Source organism: Rhagoletis zephyria, unplaced genomic scaffold (genome assembly GCF_001687245.7).
Source record: "Rhagoletis zephyria isolate East Lansing unplaced genomic scaffold, Rhagoletis_zephyria_1.1 Rzeph_scaffold_00221, whole genome shotgun sequence".
In the NCBI taxonomy this organism is placed as follows: Eukaryota; Metazoa; Arthropoda; class Insecta; order Diptera; family Tephritidae; genus Rhagoletis; species Rhagoletis zephyria.
Window position 1 is genome coordinate 73,544 of NW_016157305.1, and position 27,492 is coordinate 101,035.

General features: G+C 35.9%; 1 protein-coding gene across 9 annotated transcripts in view; it reads left to right on the forward strand.

Annotated features, from left to right (window-relative positions):
• The first annotated feature begins 4,874 nt into the window (after window positions 1-4,874).
• Window positions 4,875-27,492, forward strand: part of Fas1 (fasciclin 1 Fas1 domain-containing) — a 62,361-nt gene continuing 39,743 nt past the window's right edge. For 5 of the 9 annotated variants that reach the window (XM_017609365.1, XM_017609356.1, XM_017609363.1 and 2 more), the window contains exons 1-2: window positions 4,875-4,984; window positions 10,418-10,595. In XM_017609365.1, coding sequence (XP_017464854.1) covers window positions 10,467-10,595 — 129 coding nt within the window. In that variant the 5' untranslated portion in view covers window positions 4,875-4,984; window positions 10,418-10,466. Of the gene's footprint in view, window positions 5,083-10,417; window positions 10,596-27,492 lie in introns of all 9 variants that reach the window. The other 4 variants (XM_017609358.1, XM_017609357.1, XM_017609359.1 and 1 more) reach the window with 4 other exon arrangements.

Genomic DNA, 27,492 nt, shown 5'->3' on the forward strand with positions numbered 1-27,492 from the left:
CCGACTTCAGAAAAAAATGTATGTTACCGTATAACATTGGACTACGACAACCGATTTCTATAATTCTTTTTTTTTTAAGGAAAGGTGGTCCCATACTAATTTGGTTTAGATTCGATTATTAGATCATGAAGAAATAAACGATACTCTTTCATTTTTGTAAGAGAATTGACTTGTTGTTGGTACTGTTTCGCGAACGCTAGCGTTATTTTTATGTATTTATGTATATGTATATGTATTTACGTATTTATTTTTCCAACATATTTGATTTGTCCATTAACGGAATTTTCCTGCCATCGTTGGCGGACTGTTTGAGCTGATTTTTTTCACAATATTGTACTGCTCTATCTGAGCCCCTATTTCAATGGAGGACATATGCAATAGATCTGCTTTACTCCTCCGATCGTTAAGTGGGGTAGTTTTCCTTGGCTTTTAGCGGAGCAAATTGTTAAAAGTCTTCTGTTTTTATATAACACTGGAGAGCGCTTGGCACTCTGCCTCTGGATAAATACAAAACTTCTGTTACTTTTCTCATGTTTTTGAACTTCTGTAAACACACCAATATAATTTTTCTTTCGCATGGAGCATAACTACGGTGACCATCCGTCCTTTATTTTAAAGGGCAGTCCTTTATTTTAACCCCCTGTCCTTTATAATTTTTGTCAAAATAAAGGACGCCATTTGTCCTTTATTTCTTAAACTGTCCTTTAAATGAGCTTTCGATTTTTCAGAGGTCAATTTTTAAACAGGGAATATGACAAAATAAAAATGTCCCTTATAAAGTATAATGAAAACCTTTCGCACCCCACTTAAGGGTTTTATTTAATCGGTAATCTTTGTACAATCTATAAATCACGAATCATTGCTAATACTGATGGGGGAAATTTATATATGTAATTAAAAAAAAATNAAATAAAGGACGCCATTTGTCCTTTATTTCTTAAACTGTCCTTTAAATGAGCTTTCGATTTTTCAGAGGTCAATTTTTAAACAGGGAATATGACAAAATAAAAATGTCCCTTATAAAGTATAATGAAAACCTTTCGCACCCCACTTAAGGGTTTTATTTAATCGGTAATCTTTGTACAATCTATAAATCACGAATCATTGCTAATACTGATGGGGGAAATTTATATATGTAATTAAAAAAAAATATATTAATATTTAGACATTTTCATAAAAAAATTAATATACTTTGAGTAAAATTCATTGTTCACAAAAGCACGCTGAGTTTCCAGTTCCACTGAAAAATAACAATAAACCCCCGCTGGCTTCATCGTGAAGTATGAATAATGATAAAGGCATTTTGGCAGCAAAGGATGGCGAAGTCCTTTATGAGGATTTGATTTCATTTTTCGGAATCGGTTAAAATCCGGTTGCAGTGCCTTTCGAGAAGTGGAACTTGTGCAATTAAATAATATAATTAACTGGTAAATATTTGATCTAAATATGCTTGAGGTACTTTTATCATACAAGTTGATGTACGTTTTTCCAAATCATTTTGAAAATATGTCCTTTATTTTACGTTGGTTAATATGGTCACCGTAAGTATAACTTATATTTTTTACCATTTTTCTAAATACTCTGCGTTAAAGCAAATTCTAGTAAAACATTTCACGTTATTTGTAGTCTTACAGTTTTTTTTTCAAAATGGCTTGATTATGAGCGCACGCGTAGTGTGAAAAAAATTTAAAATTTCCGCGAACGACAAAAACATAACGTTCTGTTCTCGCTTTCAGTAGTTATTGCAGAGATAATGGAATTTTTTTCTTACCACCAGTAAGTCAACATATTTTATCTTGTTCGGTGGCTCAACTAATTAAGAACGGCTACATCTTAAGTCTAAAAAAATACTTGCGTGTACTAGATATTTAATATTTGTTTGGAAACATATTGATTTGAATCAGTTGGTTTATATATGTACATATAAAATAATTTCCCTCCCCTCAACCGTTATCAAATATAAGGTGAACAACTTCTCGGTGTGGTGCTTTGGGTATTTTTCTCAGGAACCGTAATCATTATGATTAAAATTATTTAAATTAGCACTTAATCATTATTTTATGACTTTTATGTTTTTAAATACAAATTATTGCTGAGTTTTATTTTTTCGCTCAATGGAAATAATTATCATTTGATTTTTAATTTTTTGATTACAAATAATGATTATTTCATGAAATTTTATTTTTTCTCTCAGGGACAATAATTATTTTTGAGTTTTATTTTTCCATTTAAAAATAATGATTACTTATATTATTATTATTATTTTTAATCTTTATTGATTAAACTCGAAAAATAAAAATCATTGTAAATTGCAGTAGGACGTACGAACACAAATACGTGAGTATAATTAAAATTTTTTTTACGGCGATTACAACTTTTTGATTTTTTAGGTTAAAATTTAGAAAATAATGATTATTTTCCGTCCCTGATTTTTCTATTGTGTCTCCGGGAATTACGTCTGCACACAAAAAAAGTGGTGTGCGCTTTTAACCAAACCCACCTACCGATAAGTATTTCGACTCACTAAATCCGAATCTAGGGTCTGTTTGACTCATACACCTCCTAAATGTCGAGTTAATTGTATCCGAGTCAAACGGACCTCAGATTTAGAATCAGCGGGTCGAACTACATGTCGGTAGGTGGGTCTGGTTAAAGGCACACACCACTTATTGATAGATCTTATGGCATCAAAATGTCTAAGACATCCTGTTGTGCTACCAGCCTTGATTTTATTGGCCTCCCGGAGTGATAAGCATAGGTTTCATGCTAAAATAATCCAAGAAATATGCTTTAAATCATCAAATGAGGGTTTGTTATGTCACTGTTATTTATCTTTCAACTTTCGGGATGGGATGTCTTTGCTATACTGATAGCAAAGTGTTAAATAGTTAAATCCTCAGTATGAACCCGGACAAGCATTGCTGCTATGTATTTTTGTATAATTATGTTGAAGCATATGAAAACAATGTAGAGAATAAGTTGCAGCTTCGGCAGATAGACATACGTATATATGTATGTATATAGTTTCACTAAACTTTCGTCGGGTCCCATCAGTATTCATGGAAATGGAATGGCCAACGAGCTACCCAGGAACGGGCCCGCTCTGGTTCTTATGCCTCTCAGATATGTAGTGCCATATTTCTCTGTACTTCGAAAATTTGGTAAACAGCAGGTGCAAACATCTTCAATACTTTACGGTTTGTAGGATTCTAGACTGCCATTACGCTGCCACTACACTGGGGCTTGGCCACTCAGGTAGCAAAACTAGAATTGAAACACACTTCTCGTCGTATCTGTAAATGAGTTATATGCAAGAGAAACGGTAGAGCATCTGATGTGCAACTGCGGAGCACTGAGTATGACCAGAATTAGGCTTCTAGGAAAATCTTTATTTTGGATCTGATGACCTGCCAGTTGAGCTATTCAAGTATGGTGGCGAGGAGTTGCATTAACACTTACATGCATATGTAGAATATGGTCGGATTAACAAATGCCTCAAGGCTGGAACCTAAGTGTGCTCTGCCTAGTACACAGGAAAGGCGACCGGGATTAGGTTTTTAAACTTAAGGCCGTCGTGGCCGAGTAGTAAGAAATGCACCCTACGACCCTACGGTAGGACCCAGGCGCGATTCATATGTGGGACAACATCAAGTGCAAAACGCCGATTGGAGAAGTAATTTCTAATACTTTGATAAATTGTTTTTTTTTTTTTTTTTCAGGTTCATAGCATACCATGAGTTCACCAAACACCAAAACTTGAAAAAGATTCGCAGAGCACACCATCTCCCCACTGCTTTTCTAGTCGCCTTCAATAGCAGGTAAATCCATCGCTTACACGCCGATATGTCTGAATTTGGTATTCCTCCGAAACTAATACGGTTTGGCAAAAGGACAAAGCAATACCAGCAGTTCCATTAGCATTAGGAAGAACTCATCTGACGCATTTTATACTGAAAAGAAGAAAAGGTTTCGTGCCACCTCTTTTATCGGATGCTAGAAAAGATAATAAAACCCGTAGAACTAAATCGTTCCGGAAATTTTTTTTACAAGAGCTGATATAATCGATATAATGGCCTTCCACAACCGCACCTGTAGCTGCGGCGGATCCCGCTGCTGGCAGCAGAGGAAGCCGTCTACTGCAAAGGAAAGAGAAGTTGGAGGATAGTTTGGTTGCATTGGGTATTTCTAATCGGCGTCAGCTGACAGAAAAGAAACACGACTGGACTCAAACAAGCTGAAACGACTATAGCGCCAACCAAGAAGAACAATTTTGGTTTTTATAAAATTAAGCCTGGAGCAAAATACATACTTACTCTTCGTTCTTAATTAGTTGGCAGTAGCTGTCTACACACATCCGAAATGGAGTAAATGCCTCTCACCGGCAATGCATGTCAAATGTTTCTCCAAATTGTGTTTCTCTGAGTCGACTCAGCTGCACTCAGCTCGCAGACAAGTCCAAACCATCCAAACGGTACACACAGCCACTGGTGAGGCTTTGACCATGGCGTGGTGTGCTATGCTGGCGCTGCTAGCCAACCAACCAACTTACCAGCTAGCCAACCATTCAAACCACACCACTTGCCGTTGCCACCAGTGCGCTAATAATTGTTGTCGTTGCCGTCATTGCTGCTGCCGTTGCCATCGACGTTGCTGTTGGTGTGGTTATTTTTTTTTTTTTTTTTTTTTAATTTGCGCTCTTGCTGTCTTGCCACAGCTCTACAGTCACAGCCACATCCATAGCAACTTTCCGAGTGTGCGCGCGCCGCCGTTGCTTTTATTATTCAATTGAATTCAAAAATACTATAAGGTATTCGTCAGATACTTTATGTACGAGATACTACTCAGCTTGTCAGCTCGACTCACCAATTGGTCTCAGTCAGTTCTTGGTGAACCGTTGTGCTGGTCGTGCCGTTGTCGCTGCCGTTGTTTAAAACTCTCTTTACTGCCATATAAAACTTGTTCCGTGTGTTTATTCTTGTTGTTGGTGCGTTTTAAAGTACAGGTTTAGCCTTAGCCTCGACTTGAGGGTGTGCTTCAAAGAGTTAGTGTATTAGTAAATAATTTGTACATACTCGCATATAGGTCTGTAGATATGTATGTATATGTATGTACCGCAGTGTATGCATGTGTGTGTGTGTGTACGTGTGTATGTATGTATGCGTTGTCTACATTGGATAGTCTGTTGTCCGTTGGTGTACCGGATAATTATAATTGAAAATCTCCAAAAACAAAAAAAAATAACAGTTGTCTTCGTCCCGACCGCGCCAACCCTACATTCATACAGCCACCGCCTAAGAGGTGCTGCCACACACCATTGATGGCTCCAACATATTACTCAGTTATTGATTTTCATTTTGTTCGGTGACTATGTCGTTGGATTTGCAATTGCAGCGACTTACGTTTTTGAGATAATTAAAAGACAGCTGCTGAAAAACACTTGCGCGCACCTCTAGCGCTTTAAATTAATGGTTACGACAAACTTTAAAAGATTGTGAAAACAGAAATTCATGAGTGCCAAGCTTCCAAATGCGTCAGCGATGTGGATAACACTCATTGTGGCGAAGCCAAGTTGTGTGAACAATTGAAGAATGTGCTACTTTTTTTTGTGTTCCAAGCTTTAAAAGACTCGTAAACCAAGGCGGCTGCTGCTGCTGCACCAAAAGCACTTGCTACTTTGTGCATCTATGCATGTGCATACATATATATGTATAAATGTACATATGTATGTGGATGTGAGTGTGAAAATATTTGTACAAATGTTGAAAAGTATACATGGCAATAAATAATGAAAACATCAGCAATAATAAGTTGAGTCTCGATCAGAAGTCGAACCAGCAGAAGTTTTATTTAAAGCGCAGCGCGTGGAAATTAGCAGCAAAGAAAATGCTCGTAAATCCAAAAGGCAATAGTAAAATCAACAGCAACAACAATTACGTAATTGCTGCTAGCCTTGGTGCTGGAGCTGCTGCTGCGGGTGGTGGTGCAATATTTCACCAAGTTTTTTTTTGTTTTTTTTTTGTTTTTATTGAATTGCTAACACAAAGAATTCGTTGCAATTTAAGCAAATTAGTGAACCACTTCACGAAAGGGCGGCGCAGCGAAACCCTACAAAGTACGGACTCATAACGGCACGCCGTCCTGCTGCCCCATATGAATGCACATAAATACTATGTGCAAATTAACGTACGATAACGTCTTTATCTGTGTGTGTGAGTGTGGCTTTTGTGCATATACAAACATACATACATATGTATGTACGTGCAAGGATATGCGCCTATGACGTTAGTGACATAACGTTGTAATTATAGAATGAAAAAAGGGAATCCTTGAATATATGTAAAGGCAATAAGGGATGAGTGCGTGCTTTCCTGCATGATGGGCGCTAGAGAAATACACAAAAAAAGTATTGAAGGGAGTTGCATGCAAAATCAAAAGGAGGGAGGACCATTCAGGAGGTCATTCAGCAGTGACTCTTATCGTCGTCTTGCTGCACACGTTCAAGGAATAATGTGCGAACATTGCGTTCAATGCTAAAACGCCAACAAATGGGAGGAGGAGAACTGATTTTATCGTGCTTGCTTTGTCGACTTATGTACATTCATATTGTGACGCTGGTGTGCTTTGAGGTTGGCATAGCGTATTTCTCTGTCAATAACCCCCCACCCCCCGAGACTTTTGCCAATCTTTAATAGATTTTTGCGCTCCACTTGCTTATAAGTTTGAGTAAAATGTCAATAAGCATAAGAAAATAAATTCGCCAGCACCCTCGACCGTAAAAGTAAGGCTTTCTGCTGCCACCCAGTGAGCGAGTAAAATTGTATGGCCATCCGTAGCCCACCAGCACTGTTGTTTATCACTTCCGTTGAAAGCAATTCAAGACCACCAACAAACAACCTCCCTCACCGCAGCGTTTCAGACAGCCTAGCACAGTGTGGTGGTCTTGCGTTAAAACTTATTGGATGTTATGAAATTTTGTTACTTAATAAAGTGAACGTTAAAACGTTTGGGAGTGATCTATGGACACGAATGTTTGGCTGAAAGTTGCCATTAGTCATAAACAGGAACGCAGAATAATGATTATTTTGAAATTTTTACCATAAATATGAAAAAGTCTTGATAGTCGCAAAACAATTTTAACTATACTCACGGATCTGTGTTCGTACGTCCTACTGTAATTTACAATAAATTTTAGTTTTCAAGTTCAACTAAAAAAGATTAAAAATATTTAATATTTGAGTTTTATTTTTTCGCTCAAAGGAAATTATTATCGATTTTTGTTTTTTTTTCAGTTAAGAATAATGATCATTCAAAAAACTCCAAAGCTATACCAGCGTGATTTCCGGCGTATCCTTTTCAGAGTTAGCGACACCCTAATAAAAGGAATAACTCTCAAAATTTTCAGGTCAAACTTTCAGTTGGTTGCGTCTGTATGACGTGTTACTTTTTATGGAAATTAGAACATTTTATGGGAATTGGAAAAATTAGACTTAGTAATAAATATTATCTCTGAGCGAAAAAATGAAAAATAAAAAAATTATCATTATTTGCGATTGAAATAATAATTATTTACGTAAAGCGGAAAAATAAAACTCAATTATAACTATTATTTCTAAGCGAAAAATAAATATTATAAAATATTAATTAATAGCTGATTTAAATTATGTTACTCATAATGATTACCGTCCCTGGTTATAAGTGCACAAAAGGTTCGAAAGTTTTTTGAAAAATTTCAAGCGGGCGCTAATGAGGGAGGCACTTACTGGATGGTATAACATGGAATGGAACGGAATTGTGGGTGATCGGAAAAACCAAAACCAATTTTCCCACGCACTCAGGCCGTATTGTCCATTGTACTTGAATAATTCGTAAAAGGGGAGAGCCGGATGTTTGCATATATTTATATAAAAAAAAAATATTTATTAGATCATGTGCGATGATTCAGTGCGATTATATTGGTATTTATTATAAAATATAATAAGTAAAACTGCATGAAATTGAGAAAAATGTGTCAAAAAAATATGGTTTTCGTGATAGTAAATGTTTTACAATCGTATAGCATCAGCGCAACTCGATTTTTCAATGCCAACGTTCTGACCAAAAAAGTTCACCCACTTATCGCGCAAATTTTCGCCTCTTGGCAGACCAAACAAACGCAGAAACTTTTTCCAATCACAAAGAATTTCACTTTATATTAGGAGATCTGTAGGTTGGTCTGTCTGTTGGTTCGTGCTGCGGACGCTGCTTTTTTGTCCGCACCACCTTTAGTCAATTATCCAGTCCGTTACTTTCAGTATTGCAAAGACTTTCTATTGAAAGATCATCTAGAGGTGCCAAATCTAACAAAACATTTATAGCCAGTCCTGATGTTTTGCTAATGGTGCCCGTAATGCTTAAACATACACACTTTTATAGCTTGGTTAACAATGTCTAACCTCCATTTACTATTTGTATAGATCTTATTCAAAATAAGATTAAAAAAAACCCTTTATGGTGAGAGCTGATGGATTAAAAAGAACTACGAAACATGTAATTAAAAAAAAACGCCTTTTTTAAAGACAAGCTTTACTCAATAAAACTTCAGATTTTTACGCAACTAGAGCGCATTCATTTTGTGTTTAACCATCACTTATGGATGCGACCGTTTTGGCATAGTTTAGTTGAGGCGCTAGATAATGCATTAGTAATAAACCTTGTTATGGTTAACGAAAATACTGGGAAACTGAAATAGTTTGAGAGAAAACACGAATATGTTTAGTAGTGCTTCCATAGATTCCAAATAATATTGTGAAGATACGTTTAGAATGACTTAGATGACGCGAAGAGATACAACTTAGAAGGGTATAAGAAAATAATTTTGTTCTGCCGCTATCACCGTTCAATCAAATGCAAAATGTAATCAATAAAAGTAATAGAGGAAATTTTTTGGTGTCGATTCCTTATCAAGTGTTCATAGCGTTTTCGACATTACAGTTTTAATGACCAAGAAAAAAGAGCAAAGTGTGAACCACTTCAGATCCTGTTCCATGTGCACTTTGGTGCCATTTGTAAAGGTCGAGGTTTCGTTGTCACTTCTATTGGAAAAATTAATTTAGAAGCCAGGGTCTCGAGGTCAATTTCCATGACTTGATAATCGCAGTTTCTGCAGTCCACCCCAAACTCTCACCAGAATGATAGCACGATACCGGCAAGTTGTTCGCAGTCTTTTGGATGCCCCAAGTCTCTGCGCGCTCTTAGCTGCGGATTTTTCACCAATTTTTCCATTCATCAATACATCTAAGCTTAAAGGTGAAAAGCTGCCAAGTCCACTTATTTTCAAAACATAGTTTTAGAAGCTGAATGACATATAATGCGAAGCAATTTAGATTTTTCGTTTCACCTGAAGGGGAGACCTACAGTTTTAGGCCGACTCCGAACGGTGATGGTATTTTTATGTGAAGCTATTTTTCATGGCAGAAATTTCACTCGGAGGTTTGCCATTACCTGCCGCTGTTTGGAAAAACAACCTTTTTTTATATTATATTTTATTATATAAAAATGAAATATTTATCAAGATTATCGACTAAATAATCTGAAAACTTTCTTAATGATTTAGAACAAACGAATTCTTGGAACAACATATGTACCAGTGAAATTATTATTTTATTAATTTTTTTTTTTTATTTTTATATTAATTTTTTCCATAAATCAAAGCACTCTAAACTCTTTTAACTGAATTAGTCTTTATTTTTTATATCCGCATTTCGGTCGCAAGTGCCACACAGTGCGCGCGCCCCGCAAATGCTTATGTAAGCTGCATGTAAGTATGTGCACAGATGACATGCTACTGATTGAGCAAACTGGCAGACGGCTTCAGCGGTTATTGGCAATTGTCGAATTTTACCGTGCCGTGCATTTGCAGGTTTTTTTAAGCATTTATGTAGATAATTTCCCTTCGCATCCCCATCGCGCGAGTATTTTAGATCCATGTATGTATGTATGAATATGTGTGTGTATGACTGTACGCAAACTGTGTTTTATGATAGAGCAAAAGGCAAAAAGAAAGAAAAACTATTACATATGTATATAAAGATAGCGTAAAAAGTTAAGCTGCATATAGCGCGCGCGTGCCACATCGATCGCGTATAAAGGAATGTTCAAGTGAAATGTGTAAAATTATGTACCTAGTGCAGCGACTATAATATACTATGTATTCCTAATACTAATCAACAAAATCAACTGTGTGTGTGTGTGTGTCAACATGAATATGTACATCTAATAAATAGTTTCTCTTTGTTGTATGTATTTCTTTCAACCGTTTCCAACTCGCTGACATTTGCCAACATCAATCAAAAACGTCATCGCCGTCACATCGTCACTACGACTACCACACCACATAATTGCCTTCTGTCGATAAACGTGTATGCGCGCCGTCGTGCAGTAGTGTAAACTTAGGAAACAGCCTAACAAAAAAAAAACAAGTGTGAAAAATGCCATCAGCGTTCCGCAGGTGCACGCTGCAGGCCGCGTTACTCGCCTGTCTATGCATGGCTATGTCGCCTTGGCGCGTCAGCGCTAGCATCCTTGAAAAACTTCGCGATGATTCAGATCTGTCGCAGGTAAGTGAAGTCCACCTTACTACACATTAATTTAATGCATTTTTTTTGAAGAATTTTTATTTATTTTTTATTTAAGTTGCTTTTATAGTTTCGTTTCTATTTTTGTTCGTTTAATCTTCTTGCTAATGCCAGCGTTAGTAGTGTTGTTGTTGTTTGGTTTGGTTTAGTTCGGTTTGTTAGCCGTTCTTGTTTAAGATCTCGTCCTTGTCGTTGCTCTCCTCGATTCGCTGCTTGTGCTTGTTGTCCTCCACCTTTGACTTTTTGCCTTTGTCCTCTATGCAGCATACGTACAAAGATTTATACATATGTATGTGCGCCTACATGTATACTATGTAGTATCAACTTCTATATAAACATTGTACTTATTCAAACAGAGTAGCTGTATATGTTTGCTTAGTGTTTCTGATCCTTTTCAGTTGGCATAATCCTCGCGCAAATACTTACATACATATGTACATGCATACATACACTTAAGTATTTTCATGTCAACAGTTTGCTACAGTTGGCAACAATTCCCTGACCCAATTCATATTTGCTCCACATCATTCACACTCTCATTCGCATCGCGTTGCAGCGTTTCTAATGGCATTGTTGTTGTCCTTGAATTGCCGCCTACCTGCCCGGTACCTGTATGAGAGCTATGTATGTATGAATTTATGTACATATATATATAACAGGGTATGTATGCAGTATGCAGCGCGCTCTGGGGAACAGCCAATTTGTGGCCGCGTCGCTGGCAACAGCTGCTCATTCATATTTCAATGTAGCGTTCAAGCATCATAGCGCCCGAGATGCAGTTTACGCGTCGTGGAATTGAGTTGTGGTGAATAGTGTTTTTTTTTAACTGACAAATTGTGATTGCGTCCTTGACCTCTCCCGTTGAGCGAGAAAGAAAATGTTTGAAGGGAAATGGCAACAACATCAAAAAAGCGCCTCTGGGAATTAGCGTTGCACACAAGTTATATTTAACTTAATGGTTAAAGTACTCGTGTACGCATTTTTATGTATGCACATACATACATACATATTTATGTATGATCTACATATGTTTGTTTAAAAAATCGATAGTTACACAAAACGGCTGCCTTAATTTGTTGCACTGCTGTGAGAGGTTGGCTGGCCGCGGCCTTGTTTCGTATGCTTGTGTGTGGCTGTGCTGTGCTGTGCTGTACTGTGCTTGTGTTCGCATTAGTAGGGTTCGTGTGCTTCCGTTTTAGCACAAGTATAACAAGTACCCCTCACCTGTGCTCACCTTTAGTTAACTAACATCCTGAGTCAGTAGTAATCGATATTTTTCATTTTGCTGCTGCTTTCTTGCTTTATTCGTTTCACCCTTTGGTCGTGCGAATTTTTTATATTTTCTCAGACTTTTTGACATTTGGCGACCATAGCGGATGGTCGAAATTGTGTGTGTGTGTGTGCTAATCTGTATACGTACGTACATACACATAACGTTTACGTCATCGCTGCGTGTTTTATGGTTTACATAAGGGTTTTTTCGTTTTTTTTTTATATGAAGAAGAAGAGTTGGAACGATACAGGTACTCAATTCTGACGTTACATGTTGTACCTACTGAACTACTTAGCAAAAATCAATATTTGAAAAGGGGATTCGGATGCTGTAAACCTGTTGCTTCTTTGTCATGAATTGATTTGGATTAACTACTTTTACATATAAGTAGTCAGTACCAGCAGTAATCTAATTTTAGTGATTTATCTGCTGTAATATACGAATTAACTTTAAAGCTTGCCATGCCTATTAAGCGCGCCGGACAGCTTTGGTTGGCCAGTGTAGTCACTCAATCCCATAGACTAGGCGCAATGATGAAACAGATATCAATTTTCTTGGCAACCGGGACCAACTTTTTGATGCCTCTTTTTGCGATCAACCCCAGATTCGATAGAAGACCGACCCCAGCCGGCAGAGCCGCAGTCAATCCGTCTGCATCTCAGCAGGGCTGCACACCGCTCCTAAAATCGTTGCGGTGTAACAGCGCACTTTAAGGTTATTAAATTTGAAATAAAAAAACGACGTTTTCACTTCTTTAAGTTAGAAAATCTCATAAACCTTCCTTGCTAGAGTACTTCTAGATTCAACGCAAATAATTGCTTAGTAATTAAATGCTTTAATTTTAGGGGTCATGGTGACAGTTGATAAAAAAAAACCTGTTGGGCTTAGTGTGAGAAAGGTAAAAGTCATAAACAAAATACGTCTCCTCATTTACCCACTTATAATTATTTGGTACTTTTCTCTTTTTTTTTTATCGAAAAATTGACTTGGAAATACAGGTGCTAAAGATTATTACTAAAAGAAGGTGCGAGGACCGATTCGTCAGGTCTTGAACTTGTATCTAGTTTTCGACCATATAATTGGTGTTTCAGCTTCTTATCGCGTTATAATCATCCAATCTTCCCCATATTCTACATTTAGGACTTTCTAATAGAAGAGAGAGTCCAAACTAAATTTCATCAAAATCGGCTGGAATTTAATGTTTCCGCCCACAAAAGTGGATGGCGTGGTAATTAGCCCGTTTTCACCATATTTTATAATTTCCTATCCTTAATAAAAATTAGAGCACATGTTAAATTTCAGCTAAATCGGTGCACGTTAACAATTTTTGCCCAACTACCTGCATAGAGATGAAACACTGTGCGACGTCAGGATTTCTTGAAAACTTAGAAATTTAAAAGTTAGGATTAATTCAGAAGGACAAACGGGTATTAGAAATGCCCTTATAATTAATTCAATTTAGTCTTTAACATGCAACTCTTTCAAAAATTTTGCGAATGTTCAAGGCTATTCAAGAATAAAATTTTAAAAGGACATTTTCAATACCTACGCGTCCTTCTGCACCAAAAATTGTTTATTTTTTAATTCTACAGAAGTTTCTCTCTTATTTGATAGCCACATTCGATATTTTACATTGCACTGAAACGCAGTTTTACTATTTCTGGTCCCTAGTGTGCACGGTGCACGGTGTTATCATAAGTAATGCGAAACTTAAAAGCATGAGATGCCAACAAACTATGTTTGTACCTAACTACATATGTTTGTAGAAGACTAGCGTCTTCCCTTCTAAGAGATATGTATGTAAATTAAAGTTTATGAGCTTACTAAGTTCCACACATGGTTCTATTCCCTGTAGCTTTGTGATTTGGTCCTCACATTTTCCGCCTGCTGGATCATATACAGGTCATACTCCCGTTGACTTTTAACACCCAATCCAGTTTGGAGAGGGACTTACAAGATTATCCACAACGCCCCCTTCATCTATGATGGCTGAAGAGGAAATGTGCATCTAGCAGAATCTGAGGTGATTCCTCACTACTTTCAGTTCAATCACCGTCGTCCTTCTTGATGACTTTCTGAACTATAGGACCCTCTTACAGGACCTTCCTAATAGTCTTGTCGTTGCGCTGTAGCTCTCAACAATACTACAAATCTGTGGCGATAAGCTTTTATTTTCTTGACGTTTAGAGTTTTGTAGATTGCCAAAAGATCTCTGAAGAGTACAGCACCTAGCATATTCTGTAATACGCGACTGATAGCAAGTAAAAGTAGGAACAGTGAAAACTGTTTGTAAATCAGGTCAATTGTACTGTATTTTGTTAAATTGTATACATATGTGCATAAATATGTATATACATATGCAGGCATATACTGGTAATTATATCGTCAATAACAACTTTTGGGGAAAGTAGGCTTAATTATGCAACAAAACGTTCAGAAAATTTTTCTTCGGTTGATATATTAAAACGTCGAAACTAATTGGTATATTAAACATAATTTAAATGTACATACATTTATAAATATTTATGTGCAAGTAGTGCCTGTGAGTCATTGCTTCTATAATTTAAAGAATGCAAGCTACTGGCGTTCACACCTCGAATGTGTGACTTTCTTTTATGGAATTATTGGTTTCCCCAAAAATAAGTAATCATTATTCTGCAAACGTACACGAAGGTACACTGTATATAGTACATGTATGTGCACATTTATGTAAAAGAACGAAAAACTTAAAGTACATACATTAACACGCTTACGTACTTACATCTGTACATACGGATGTATGCATGTACATTAGGGTGGTAAAAAAACAGTAAAGTCGGAATTGTAACGCTCTCACCATCTAGGATCGTTCTATATCGAAAAAAAGTTTACCCTTATTTTTTTATTTTGAAACAAAAAAATGTTTAGAGGTCGCTCAAAACGTTCAAAGTTTTCCATGTATTTTTATATGGGAAAAATACATTTTTTTGTAGAAATGGTATAGAATTCTTGAAAGTGAATATTTTTCGATCGAAGAACTCTGGTTCTCTTCAGGATACTTTCAATAATAATACCCAATTGTTTATTTAACAATTTTTTAATACTAACGATTTTTTATTGCTCGCCCCATTGCATCTTTTGGGGGTTCGTGGGTTTTTGGCGGATCTATAAATTATAGTTGCAATGAAAAAATGGTTAAACAAACAATTGGGTATTATTATTGCGAATGTCCTGCAGCTACGCAGAGGTTTCTGGTAGAAAAATATTGATTTTTAACTATTCTATACCATTTTTACGAAAATCTGGTTTTTCCCCATATAAAATATATGGAACACTTTGGGCGCTTTGAGCCATCTTTAAATATATTTTGATTTAAAATAATAAAAAAGGGTATATTTTATGTCGGTATAGAACAATCCTAGGGGGTGAGAGCATAAAAATTCCGACTTCGTTTTCCCCCCTCCCCACCTGCATTTTTGGACTACCCTAATGTTAGGGCGGTTAAAAAGTACATAGAAAAATCGACTTTTTAAAACTCTCCAGCGACCTTCAAAATTATTCTGGCAGGTTTTAAAATCCACTTTCAAGGGAACTTCACCCAAAGCCACATTGAATTCAAATAGAATTGGGATGCGAATTGCAGAACCTGTCTGATATAGAATGAAAAAAAAAACGTTTTTGTAATTTTGAAAGCGGTTAATGTTTAATGGTGTGCGGTGTGGAAAATCTAATTTTTTTTTGGCAAAGTCAAAAATCTCGAGAATGAGAGCAAATATTCAAATATATAACGGTATTTTTGGATAAAAAACTTACGTTCTCCTTCAAAATTCCCTTCAAGTATAGAAGGAAATGTTTAAAAACTTCTTTTATTATTTTTTACCTGAGAACATACTATTGCAATGAGCCTTTCAAAAAGTCTTACCCACATATTTTTGCTGTTCTTGCACCAAATAATCTATTTCCATGACTGCAAGAACCGGAAAATGCATTTAATTTTTTTTTTTTAAGTTCATTACATGCGGTTTATAGAGTTGTTGCTAGAGTCTCCAAAAATAAAATGACGATGCTTAAAAAAATAAAATGATGATGATACTTAAAAATGTTTGCAAATATTTGTTTGTTTATTTTTTTTTTTATATCAAAAATATTTCATACCTAGTGGCGGGAAGATAAATAGGGACGCGATTGAACAAGTTTTTGATATTTTTCTTGTGTTAGTTTAACGTTTATTATTTTTTATGAAAGTATCTAACGAGCTATCTCACAAAATGTATGTATATGAGAAAATCTCACGTGTTGTTTCAGGTCGAAAATGGAGGCACACTTATCTTAGAAAATGCATTATCTTCAGTTTTCTATAAATAACAAGATACCAACGCGAAATTGTGTTTACATGAAAATTGGAAAAAGATATACTATATCTACATACTAAAAAAGAGCTTGTAAGTAAAAAATAACCACTCGTGCTCATATAGCCGTAGTTGCGTATATAACGTATACGCCCCGTAGCACCACACGCAGTCACCTATGCGTTTATGAGTTCGCCCGCCTTAACTTAAAAGTCATATTATCTAAAACTACGTAAATATTGGCGTGAAAGATTTTAACACAGTATTCTTTATGCACATATACATATACTATTTTCTTCATGCATATAACAATTTTACCACGAATTTCGAGTTTGCCATTAAAAATTTTAAAAATGGAATTTTAGTTTCTCAAATCAGTTATTTTTTACTCAATGTAATTTTTTTATTTGCTGGCACACAAACTAGCTGTGACAGATATTCTGCAAGCTTTCATTTTTTTAATTTCGTGGTAAACTCTTGATACTTCCCAGATATGTTGTATTTGATGCCAACGTCCAGTGTCTCTAATAGGAATATTCTATTTGAAAACTTCCAACAGTTATTAACAAAAAAACAATTATGATTTTTTCGAGTGATAATGAAAATATGAGTAATTTCGGTACTTTTCGCCTAAATATACGTTTTAAGGCTAAACTTGTTCAAATACTTAATTTATTTTATATTATACTTGTTTCTGGAACTACATTGATTGAAATAGATGCAAGAAGAATGCTTTAGCGTTTTATTTTCTGCCCAGAGAAGGGAGTGACACTAAAAAAACAACTCGTGAGATAATATATAAAATTCCTAATATAAATTTTGAAATTTTAATGAGCATTTGTTGAAATTCGTCGAGTTTTTACAAATCTTGTACAACATTGAAATTTTGACTTACATGGATTTTGTTTGATTGCTATACTTGTATAAAAAAAATAATAAACAAAAGAAAAAAAATAGCCAAAACTTGTTAAAATGACCCTATTTGTTTGCCCGCCATCGTAAATACATAAAATGTATGGCAATCGAAAGCGCTCGCGGTAGCCAATTTCAAAATAAAGAAATTCGGTCTCATAATTTTCAAAATTCTTCAGTTCTGGAAAAAAATGGATCACCCTAATGTACCTAAATACAAATGTACATACATAAATTATTCATGCCACGTCCGCATGTGTAGATAATTAATGCCTTTAGCAAATTGGAGCGCGTAAAACTTCATAAATTGAGATGGTTTTAATTTGGAGCGATAGTACATGGATGCATATCCTGGAGGGTATATTGCTTTTTGAGTAAGACCGAAAATCTTTCTTACATAATTTAAACTGTACACACAATACATATTCTCATACATGCGTATATATTTCATCATTTATGTAGTTATCACACACATGGACATACATATGTATATACATAAGTACGAGTATGCATCTGCGTGATAGACAATTGGCATTTTCTTAGCCAATTCACAGACTCTGATAGTTGGCTAACCAGTAGAGTAGTGTTGGTCAGCATAATGCTGCTAAACATGGCTGGCTTCTGTGTGATGCACGCCAGCTGTTCAAGCTACCATAACATTTTACATATTAATACCCAACGCACGCACACACACAATAGCCTCATTTGCATACATACCTATTGTATTTAATATTATTACTTCAGGTTTGCTTTGCACTTCATTCATTCATTGTAACGAGCCAAAAAGCGTTGCGCTCTGTTAGGCAAGTAATGCCACAAAAATGTGTCTAACAACAACAACTACATACATATTCGCCGCACTAAGCCTAGTCTAACCATCAACCATCATCAACACCGAATAACTCGACTTGGTTTGTCCAATAAAATGAGTGACAAAGGGTAACCAGGTGGCTAACACCAGAGTTTTTCAATTGTAAACGTGTTTTTATTTCTGCGTTTTTTTTCGTGCACTGAAACAAAAGAAAACTGCAAGTCAATACAAAAATATGTACATAAAGACTCTCTCAAGCACACTGAACGGTACATACATACATATGTATAAACATATGACACTATATGCTTGCGAAAACGAAATAAGAAAACGCCTAACTAGGAAATGGGCACAAAAGGTAAATAAACATCACAAAATAATAAAAGAAATTTTGTAGTTGAAAGTCATGTAGTACTTGATAGGTTTATACATACATATATACATATGTGCATACGTATGTATACTTATAAGTGCTTCAATGTTTAAATGACTTTGTATGTACTGGTATTGTGCTAAGCTAGAAAGTGTGTTGACATCCATCCAAGTTCAGAAGGCAATGTAATTACTGAAATTGTTGTCTTTGTCGGGCCGCAAAAATTTCTATTTTATAAAGCAGGGTTGTATGTATACCTCAGTTTTCCAGCAAGAATGATAGAATACAAGATTGTGCCGATCAGAGAGGATTTTTGAGAATAACTTTGGTGTGACGTCACACTGGTGCAATTACGAGAGAGAAATGCCAAAACGTGAGCAAGAATGGAAGATGAAGAAAAAATTTTGCAAGGAAAACGTAAACAATTTGCACAAGTGTGACGTCATGCAAACCAAGATTCTGTCAAATTCGTTAAGAGAGAAATAGCGGTCCGAGATCGGCGCAATCTTTGTATTCTCTCAATCGTGGTTTTCCAGTGTATGTTCCTTTGTTTTCATGAATTGATTTGGTGCACACGGTTTGGACCAGGGTTATTAAGAATTCTGGGTTCTTGAAAAAGTTGTTTCATTTGAAAACTGTTCAGAATGCAGATGCAATTGACGCAGCCCATAAAATTAAATAACATCTAATATGTAATTTAGTTCGCTCTCTCATTCGCAATTCGCACTCCAATTACCATTTGAACTACGTAATTTGCTATACAAAATTTTGAGAGCGAATTACCTCATTCGTTGGTAATTCAGATCCAATTACCATGCGAATTATCAATAAATCGGTGCCGTCTCTAATTTTTATCGGGAATTTATCGAAACTTGCTCACAATTTAAAACTTGCATTTTTTCTGAGTACGAAAAGTTATGTTTATAATTGTGTGTATCCCTAATTTAATACGGAAATTTATAGTTATTAGGACGTACCTACATTTTGCATAAATTTTGCAGCGAAGAAAAACATTAACAAAACACAGGAACAGAGAACTGTCAAATCGAATGAAGAATGTGCCCGTGAGAATGGGGTAATTCGCGATCGTAATTGGGGGAGCAAATAAAGTAATTCAGGATGCCGTGGGAAAATGGCATTACCGTTTTATACAAACAAGAACTAGCTGAAAGTTATACGTCTTCTTCTCCTAGTTTAGCGCTGTAACCGTCTACGCAATTCTAGCCGGGCTCAATAAACCGCATCAGTCGTTTCATTTGTGGGTCAACTGACTCAAATTGAAAATGTCAAAAGAAATCAAGTCCTTCTCCGCCTGGTATTTCCATCGCAGAGGAGAGCTTACTCTTCCTCTACTACCTATAGCGGTTTCGTATTGAGTGCATTCTGGGTTGGATCCCATCTTACTCAGGTGTACTAGAATCGCTGGTATACCAAATTCAGACATCGCGACTTATGCTGAGGTATTTCCTTTTGGTGCTGTGATAAGCGGTTGCGAGATTCGACATACATATAGTGAATACCTGGTATATGATGGATATTAGTTGTAAAGCCAACCCGTTTAGGTCCATCAAGTTTGATGACGTTGGGCTACAGCCTTTCTCAAAATATGCTTACTAAGACCTGGTAGGCAATGGCGATGGCGAGCTGTCTGTGGCAGCAGCTTTGTTCTTTTTTAACCGCGAAATACCTATTCGTCTCAAGACATAGTCGGGTGGTGGGACCCCGACACAGTAGCCTTCAAATGGGAATCAGGTTCATCGCCTCCGCTAGTTTCTGTGGCAAGTTGTTCCTTCCTTTTTTCCTTTTTTAGGCGTTAGGCGTTATTCATATCCATAGCATTTCGTCTTGTACGCACTCACGAAATTCGTTATTTCTCTTTCTAATACAGAAAAAGCGGCTCGATTTCTTATTTAGTTCGCTCTATCAACCATACGTATGTAGCTCGTGCTGCGCCAGATAGAGAGCAGGTGTCAAAATCCTCTACCGAATTTCTTTAAAGGTGGTGATTCCAGTCTTAGTCCTCGAGCTGCTTCATTGCAGAAGACACATCTCGTGGTAGAAATACGCTGCAGACTTAAGTGAACCCTTAAAGTGAATAAATAGAATTGGACCCACCGGAATATCCACGGTACGTGAAGGCAGACGCAAGAGTATAGTCAAGCACGTGTAACAACAGTCCTTTTGCGGTAAACCTCGAGTATGTATAACCCTTTGTCTTGGGAATAAGAATACACCATCCACTGAACCAAGCCTTCATCGGGAATCAATCAACACCCGTCACGTCAACTTTGACCCCTTTCAAGTCCATCGTAGAAGACCAACGCCACCTATTGCAGACGAAGAGCTCGAGTTGCTTTGCAAGGCTCGCGATACATTGACACAAGTCAATTCTGGATATTGTAGCAGGTTAAACGACACTAACCACCTATTTATGTATACATATGCCCAACAAATAAAAGCCCACATTTTAAATAGTTCCATTTTCAATAAAATAAGTAATTTAAATTTAAAGATTCTGGTATATAAATAAACTAGAATTATTCGATTGCAAAAATTCGATTTACTGGGTACTCGATAAATCAAGGTTTCAAAAAACAGCCTAAAAATATTCGAAAAATCTGTTCAAACCGATTTAAAAATACTAGAGTCAATCACCCTTGTAAATGTAAAATGATTTGTAAAAGCGGGCTACCACTTTTTATTTTCACCTTATCGTATACCGTATTCACCGCTGAAATAACTGCTTTTCGCACAAATAAAACCGCAAAACGATTGCTAAGTTTTCACAAATGCACGAAATACTCATATGTACTTACTAAGGGCGTCCAAAAATGCATGCGAAAAAATAAAGTCGGAGTTTTAATGCTCTCGCCCCTCGTATTGATTGATACTGAAAAAATTCATACTTTTATTAATTTAATTTTTTTGAAATTTAAAAATATTTAGAGGTCGCTCAAAAACACTCAAAGTTTTCCAAGTATTTTATATGGGGAAAAACCATTTAACGCGGAAATGGTACAGAATTCTTGAAAATCAATATTCTTCCAGTAATAATACCCAATTGTTTATTTTACCATTTTTTAATACCAGCGATTTTTTTGTGGCTTTAGGGGCCCCATAAGAGTTGGTTAATATTAAAAATGGTTAAAAATTGGTTATTACAACGCTGCTTGTTTATTATAATTGAAAGTCTCCTGAATAGAAACAAAGTTTATCGATCGAAAAATATTGATTTTCAAGAATTCTATACTATTACTGGAAAACTTTGTGCGCTTTGAGCGACCTCTAAATATTTTTTTAATTTCAAAATAAAAATAAACACATACAGCACAATCCTAGGGGTGAGAGCATTCAAATTCCGGCTTAACTTTTTTTTTTACCACCCTAATGTGCATACATATCAAAACTGTTTCTTACTGAATTTTTTAACGACTTCCACAGCTGTTGTTCCAACTTCAAAATTTCTATGTGAAATGCCGTTCACCCGAAATCGTTCCACATTCATGATAAAGTGAACCATTTCGGGAGACGAAATTTTTCGCCGGGAAATTTTTTTACGAATATTTATAATAAAGCTGATTGATTTGAAGTTGTACAATTTTCTACATATGCACATATGTACATATATTTTTGTGGTTTTTGCTTCGAAATATATATTTAATTATTATAAAACATACGTATGTATATGCAAATTTTCAGCAGTGCCAAAGTTTTAAAGAACAGTTTTTCTTTACATAATTCCATTTTAAAAAATGTAAACGACTCTGGTAGAAACATTTTGAAAGTTACGGAATTTTGCTGTAATGCAAACATCCAACTGAAAAATTAAAATTTACGCCCAAAAATTGCATGCGAAGACTATAATACACATACATAGTTGCATAAAGCACATTGGTCATTGCATGTATGTACATACATATATATGAATGTATGTATGTGCGTACCCAGCTTTCGTCAATTGAATATAAGACCTTGCCTTATATTATTTTTAACAAATAGATGACATTTAATGTCGTCATTTTTGCATTGTAATTGACCTTTGAATTTAACGCGGTGACCCGTCTTCCTGTCAGCATCATTTAAGGTAATAAATAGACACAAAACATATGTGTGTACGTATGAATATCATTTTATACATATATGTAAGTAAATATATGCCGTTGTATGTTTGCACATATATATGCACTTGCGAAATTTTATGTGAATGAAAATACCTACATATGTATGTAAGTTAGCTGGGTGTGTGACGGCCCTTGTCAAGTCACAGCCGCAATCCGGTCTTTGGCAGAGCGTTAAAAGAAACCTCCGGTTGGGGGAGGCGTCGTCGGCAACTTGTCGTCATCGACATATTGCATTCACCGCCGCTGTTAATGTACTCACTCGAATGATATGCACACAGTACATACATATGTACATATGTATATTTTAAGAAGGAAAGCGAGCAACATGCATATTAACAAATTATGCATTTACACAAAAATTTACATGTACGCACATGCATACATACATATGTAAGTTTATAAGATTGCATGTCGAGCACAATGCAAGCAAGTCTACTATATGTACATACATACATACATAAGTATTATGCACTTGTAATAAGACGTACATGCATACATACATACATACATATGTACATACAGTGATGACTCTGCGCCCGTGTGGGCGTTCACATCTTTTGTTTGCAGTGAGTGTACTACGTACTATGTGTGTCTGCAGGGTATGCATACAAGTGGTGGCGCATGTGGGACGTTTTGCTCGGATTGACGTTTATGGCACTTAGATGCCATTTGCCACAGCAGTGTGCCCCCTTTTATTTACCGGCCAGTTACTTTTGGCCTCCAACTCTAAATACATACATTTATGGAACGTGCTGAATGATGAATGCAGGATCTATATACATACATACATATAGCAAAGATTGATATGACTTTTATGTTTGTATGTACGCGTGTGTGCCCGAATCAGCAGGAGGAGCCAACTGCTCCAGCGTCTACTTCAATTAAATTTAATTAAGATTTAAACTGTTCAACGACGTGACGATGACCTTAATGTAGCCACTTCGGTTGTGTCGGTGGTTGTTATGAGGGGGTGTTTATTGCATTTAGACGACTATCACAACCCAACGCAGACAGTCTATGAAAATGTGGGATCCACATACAAGTATGTATGTATGTACATGAGTGTGTTTGTTAAAGCATCTATGGATAGATGAGCATGAATGAAAAAAGCTAACTTCACAAATGGATCATGCTTCATCATATGTACAGCTGTATGTAAATGTTTGCTTCTGGTGTGTGTGGCACAGATGTGTGGATGCATGTCCGCTCCCGTTTTATTTTCAAAGCTAAGATACGAATACGTACTTATGGCATTAATACAAATACCTACAAATATACATAAATATGTTTGTATATGTATGTATGTATGTCCGTATGTCGCTTGTGGAAGTGTTAATTGAAAATTACTTTCATCATTGAAAGCTTCTGCATTTCTAATATTTCTAAGTGCACAACATCGTCCGAGTAAGAATTCGATGTTAATTTCTTCTATTTTTTTATTTGATAATTTTTTTTTTGTTTTTTTGTGTGCAGTGCCATGATCGCATTTTTAATTGAAAGCAAATTAACTCGTAAGAAATTTCTAGCATTTCATTAACTCATGGGAATTGATAGTGATACCCAAATGTTGAGTAGATGCAACTAATAAAATGATGAGAATTACATTAGCCCAAAAGCGCATTTGTATAATGTAATCAACAAAACAAATTCGTTTAATTTCTAAATTTAGAATGATGGATCGGGCAAGATGAAAATGACAAGTGATCTTAAGGAATTACATTAGATATGCATCTCATAGCAGTAGCCCAGTGTATAGAGGTGCTTAGAGAAAGTGTTTTCAAACACCGCCTAATGGCCTGAGGTGCGCACTAACTACTACCCGGTAGAACCCAAATTCGATGCCAAACAGCATTCCCAGAAATTTTTTTTTTCTAATCGCAGTCGCCTATTAATGGCCAATGCCATACCTCTGAGTGTATTTCTGTTATTGAAATACTATTCATCTGCGGTTTAGAGGCGTCGTAAGTAGGAAGTCTCGTCGCCGGGTTAATAGAGAAGTGACTAAAAACACCAACGTGGATTGAATGCCACATGAATGAAAATACTTTGTAGTGTAATTTTTATACCGAGCCTCTTTGTGCACTGGTAAGGTTATTTGTAACAGCCTAACCCCACGTCTCCACCTTCTAGAGATTCTCTTAAAAAAGCTGTGGTAAGACAGAAATGTCAGGTGGAGACCACAAATTTCCACTGTTAAACCATATCTGTCTTGCCAAATTTTTACCATCGCTGTCTTAACATCAGCTGTCATTACATTGTTTGACAGCTCAGTTTTCATTTTTCCGTGTCAAATACATTGGGTACAGATCGATCTGATTAGCTTGATGCCATTTCAAACTGACATGTTAAGAGAGCAAGTTGCCCACATGAGAAAACGGGACAAAGTAAAAACAGAAATTTGATAGATATTAAGACATATTTAGTAGAAAATGGAGACGTAGGGTAAAGGAATTGAGATATATACACCAAAATGTTCAGAGTGAGAGAAGTAGAGAAGTCGATTAAGCCATGTCTGTCTGTCCGTCCGAGTACAAGCAAAAATTGAGACATCTAATGAAATTTTGTGTAGCACCGCCCACTTATGCAGAATTGCTACAACTCAGTAGCCGCTTCACCAATCCTCACCAAACTCGGTACGAACATTGCTTGGAATAAAATTAAGAAACCTCTTCGAACATTTTTTTTTATTGGAGCCACGCCCGCCTTCCATATAAAGGAAATTTAAAGAAATACGAAAACTGCGATAAGTTAGTAACTAATGAAGCTACTTCCCTCAAAATCGACGTTTGCAATAAGGTTTAGGTAATGAATGAGATTATTGCAAAGTTTTGAAAAATAGAAGTGGCATCGCCCACTTATGTCTGCGTATGTGTATCTCGGTTACCGTGACAGTTATTGCCTTTGGTACAAAAAAGCAGTATGTTGAAAACTTTTGAACAAAAATTACGCCCACTTCTCATATAGCGGTAAATTTCAGAAATTCGGAGACGCAAGTTTCAATCTCTTAACAAGAAATGAGATTATAGATTTTTGTAAATTATGTGTGGCACCACCCCACTTATGACATGAGTTCATCTCGGTGTCGATTTATCGATTTCTGTCAAATTTGATTTAATTATTTCATTAGTATTTTATCGAGTCTGTTTAAAATCGGGAAAAACAACCATGCTTATCATGTAGTTTACAGGAAGTTGAAAATACGATAATTAATATGTGCGTAGGGTGCATAAAGTTCCGTTTCGCCGGAATTTATGCTTTTTTATTTGTTTATGTTGGTGTGTTGTTAATGCCCAGGCAAATATGTTTACTAGGGTGGTGCTTAAAATGAAATGAACGATTTTTTAGGCTCACCCACTCAATCGGTAATACCACGGTCAAAGATATCACATATAAATGTTGGTGTCAATTGGTGGCGGATAAGGCGTGTCGACAGGGGAGGCAAAAAAAGAAAATGATTTGTCTTTCATCTAATACCCAAATTCGATATTACCATAGCCGAAGATATCACATATAAATGTTGATCCTGATTGGAGTCAGTTAAGACCTCTTCATAGGGTAATCTGAACTTTTACCCCTGTGCAACTTTAAGTCGAATGACAGCCATATATGTATTACGATTACATTTTGATTACTTAGGATTACGATTACGGTAATAGTAATCACGAAAATTGCCCTTTATGATTACGATTACAATAATCGCAATCCTTAAGATTTTAAGATTACGTATTTGTAATCATGAAAATTAGGATTACGATTATAGTACAGTCGTAATCGTTAAATTTTTAAGATTACAATAAAGGTAATCGCAATCATGCAATTCATGATTACGATTAAAGTAATCGAGAAATTAGTTTTGCTTATAGAAAATACGGATTTTCATGCAACAAAATGGTTTTGAGTTATGAATTCGCTTATTTCTCTGGTCGCAGTATTTCCAATAAACTTTGATTTTGTTTAACTGTATTAATTGTAATCATAATATTTTTAAGATTAGAATAAAAGTGGTCGAAATCGTAATTTTCATGATTATTCGTAATTATGTGTTTGATGATTACGATTGAAGTAATCTTAGTGCTTAAATTTTAAGATTATAATTATTATATGTAATCGTTTATGATTACAATTGAAATAATCGTAATCGTATATATTTTAAGGATTACAAAGAAGAAATCGTAATTAAAATGAATCGTAATCATAAATTGCCGTGCTCTGGTATGTACATTTTTAACATATTGAACTTTGATTGACTTGGGCGAGCCTTAAATATTGACCGAAAATTTACACCCTTCTCATAGATTCTTTTTCAGCATAATGAGCCATATTTTTGGTACAACCAATAAAAAAAATAAATAAATCGCCATAATGTACCTACGTTAGTGAATTAAGGGGTTCACAATGAAATTGGTGAGAACAGCTTTTTCTCAATTTTGAAAATACTTTATTACCCTGCAATGACTGGTCAGCAAGCCTTTAAGTAATTTCAAGTCGTGAAAAATAAGCTAAGAATGTATAAGAATATATCCCCAAACCTGTTTTCAGGTGAGCTCATGTGTTTTCTGGAAATTCAGCTGCTCACAATATCAAAGTTTTTGTAGAGGTGTTTTTCTCCGCTCAGCTGTAGAATAAAAGACAGAGTTAATTTGTCCGACGATAGCTTCTCGTTTATGCACTAATGACCACCAATTTGTTATCATCAATACCGCAGACGTGACTATCCTGGACTGGATATGTGTTTGCATTTTCACCTGAGATGGCAAACCTCCTCGGTGTTTATTTCTGCCTTGAAAAAGCTTCTCATAAAGAACATTTACCATTCGGAGGCGGCGTAAAATTGTATGTTTCTCCATTTGTGTTACAATACCAGAACTCATAAAAGAAGTTAGAGGAGAAGCTCGGCCAAACACTTCGCAAAAGTATAAGCGCCAAAATATTTCTAACAGAGCTAGCTAAATATCAGCGCAAACGTCTTTACTGCTAATATTATTGTTTATTGACTTAACTGAAAAATAGCTGCATACGTACATTTATATTTACATACTAATGTAGAAGAAATCATAAAAC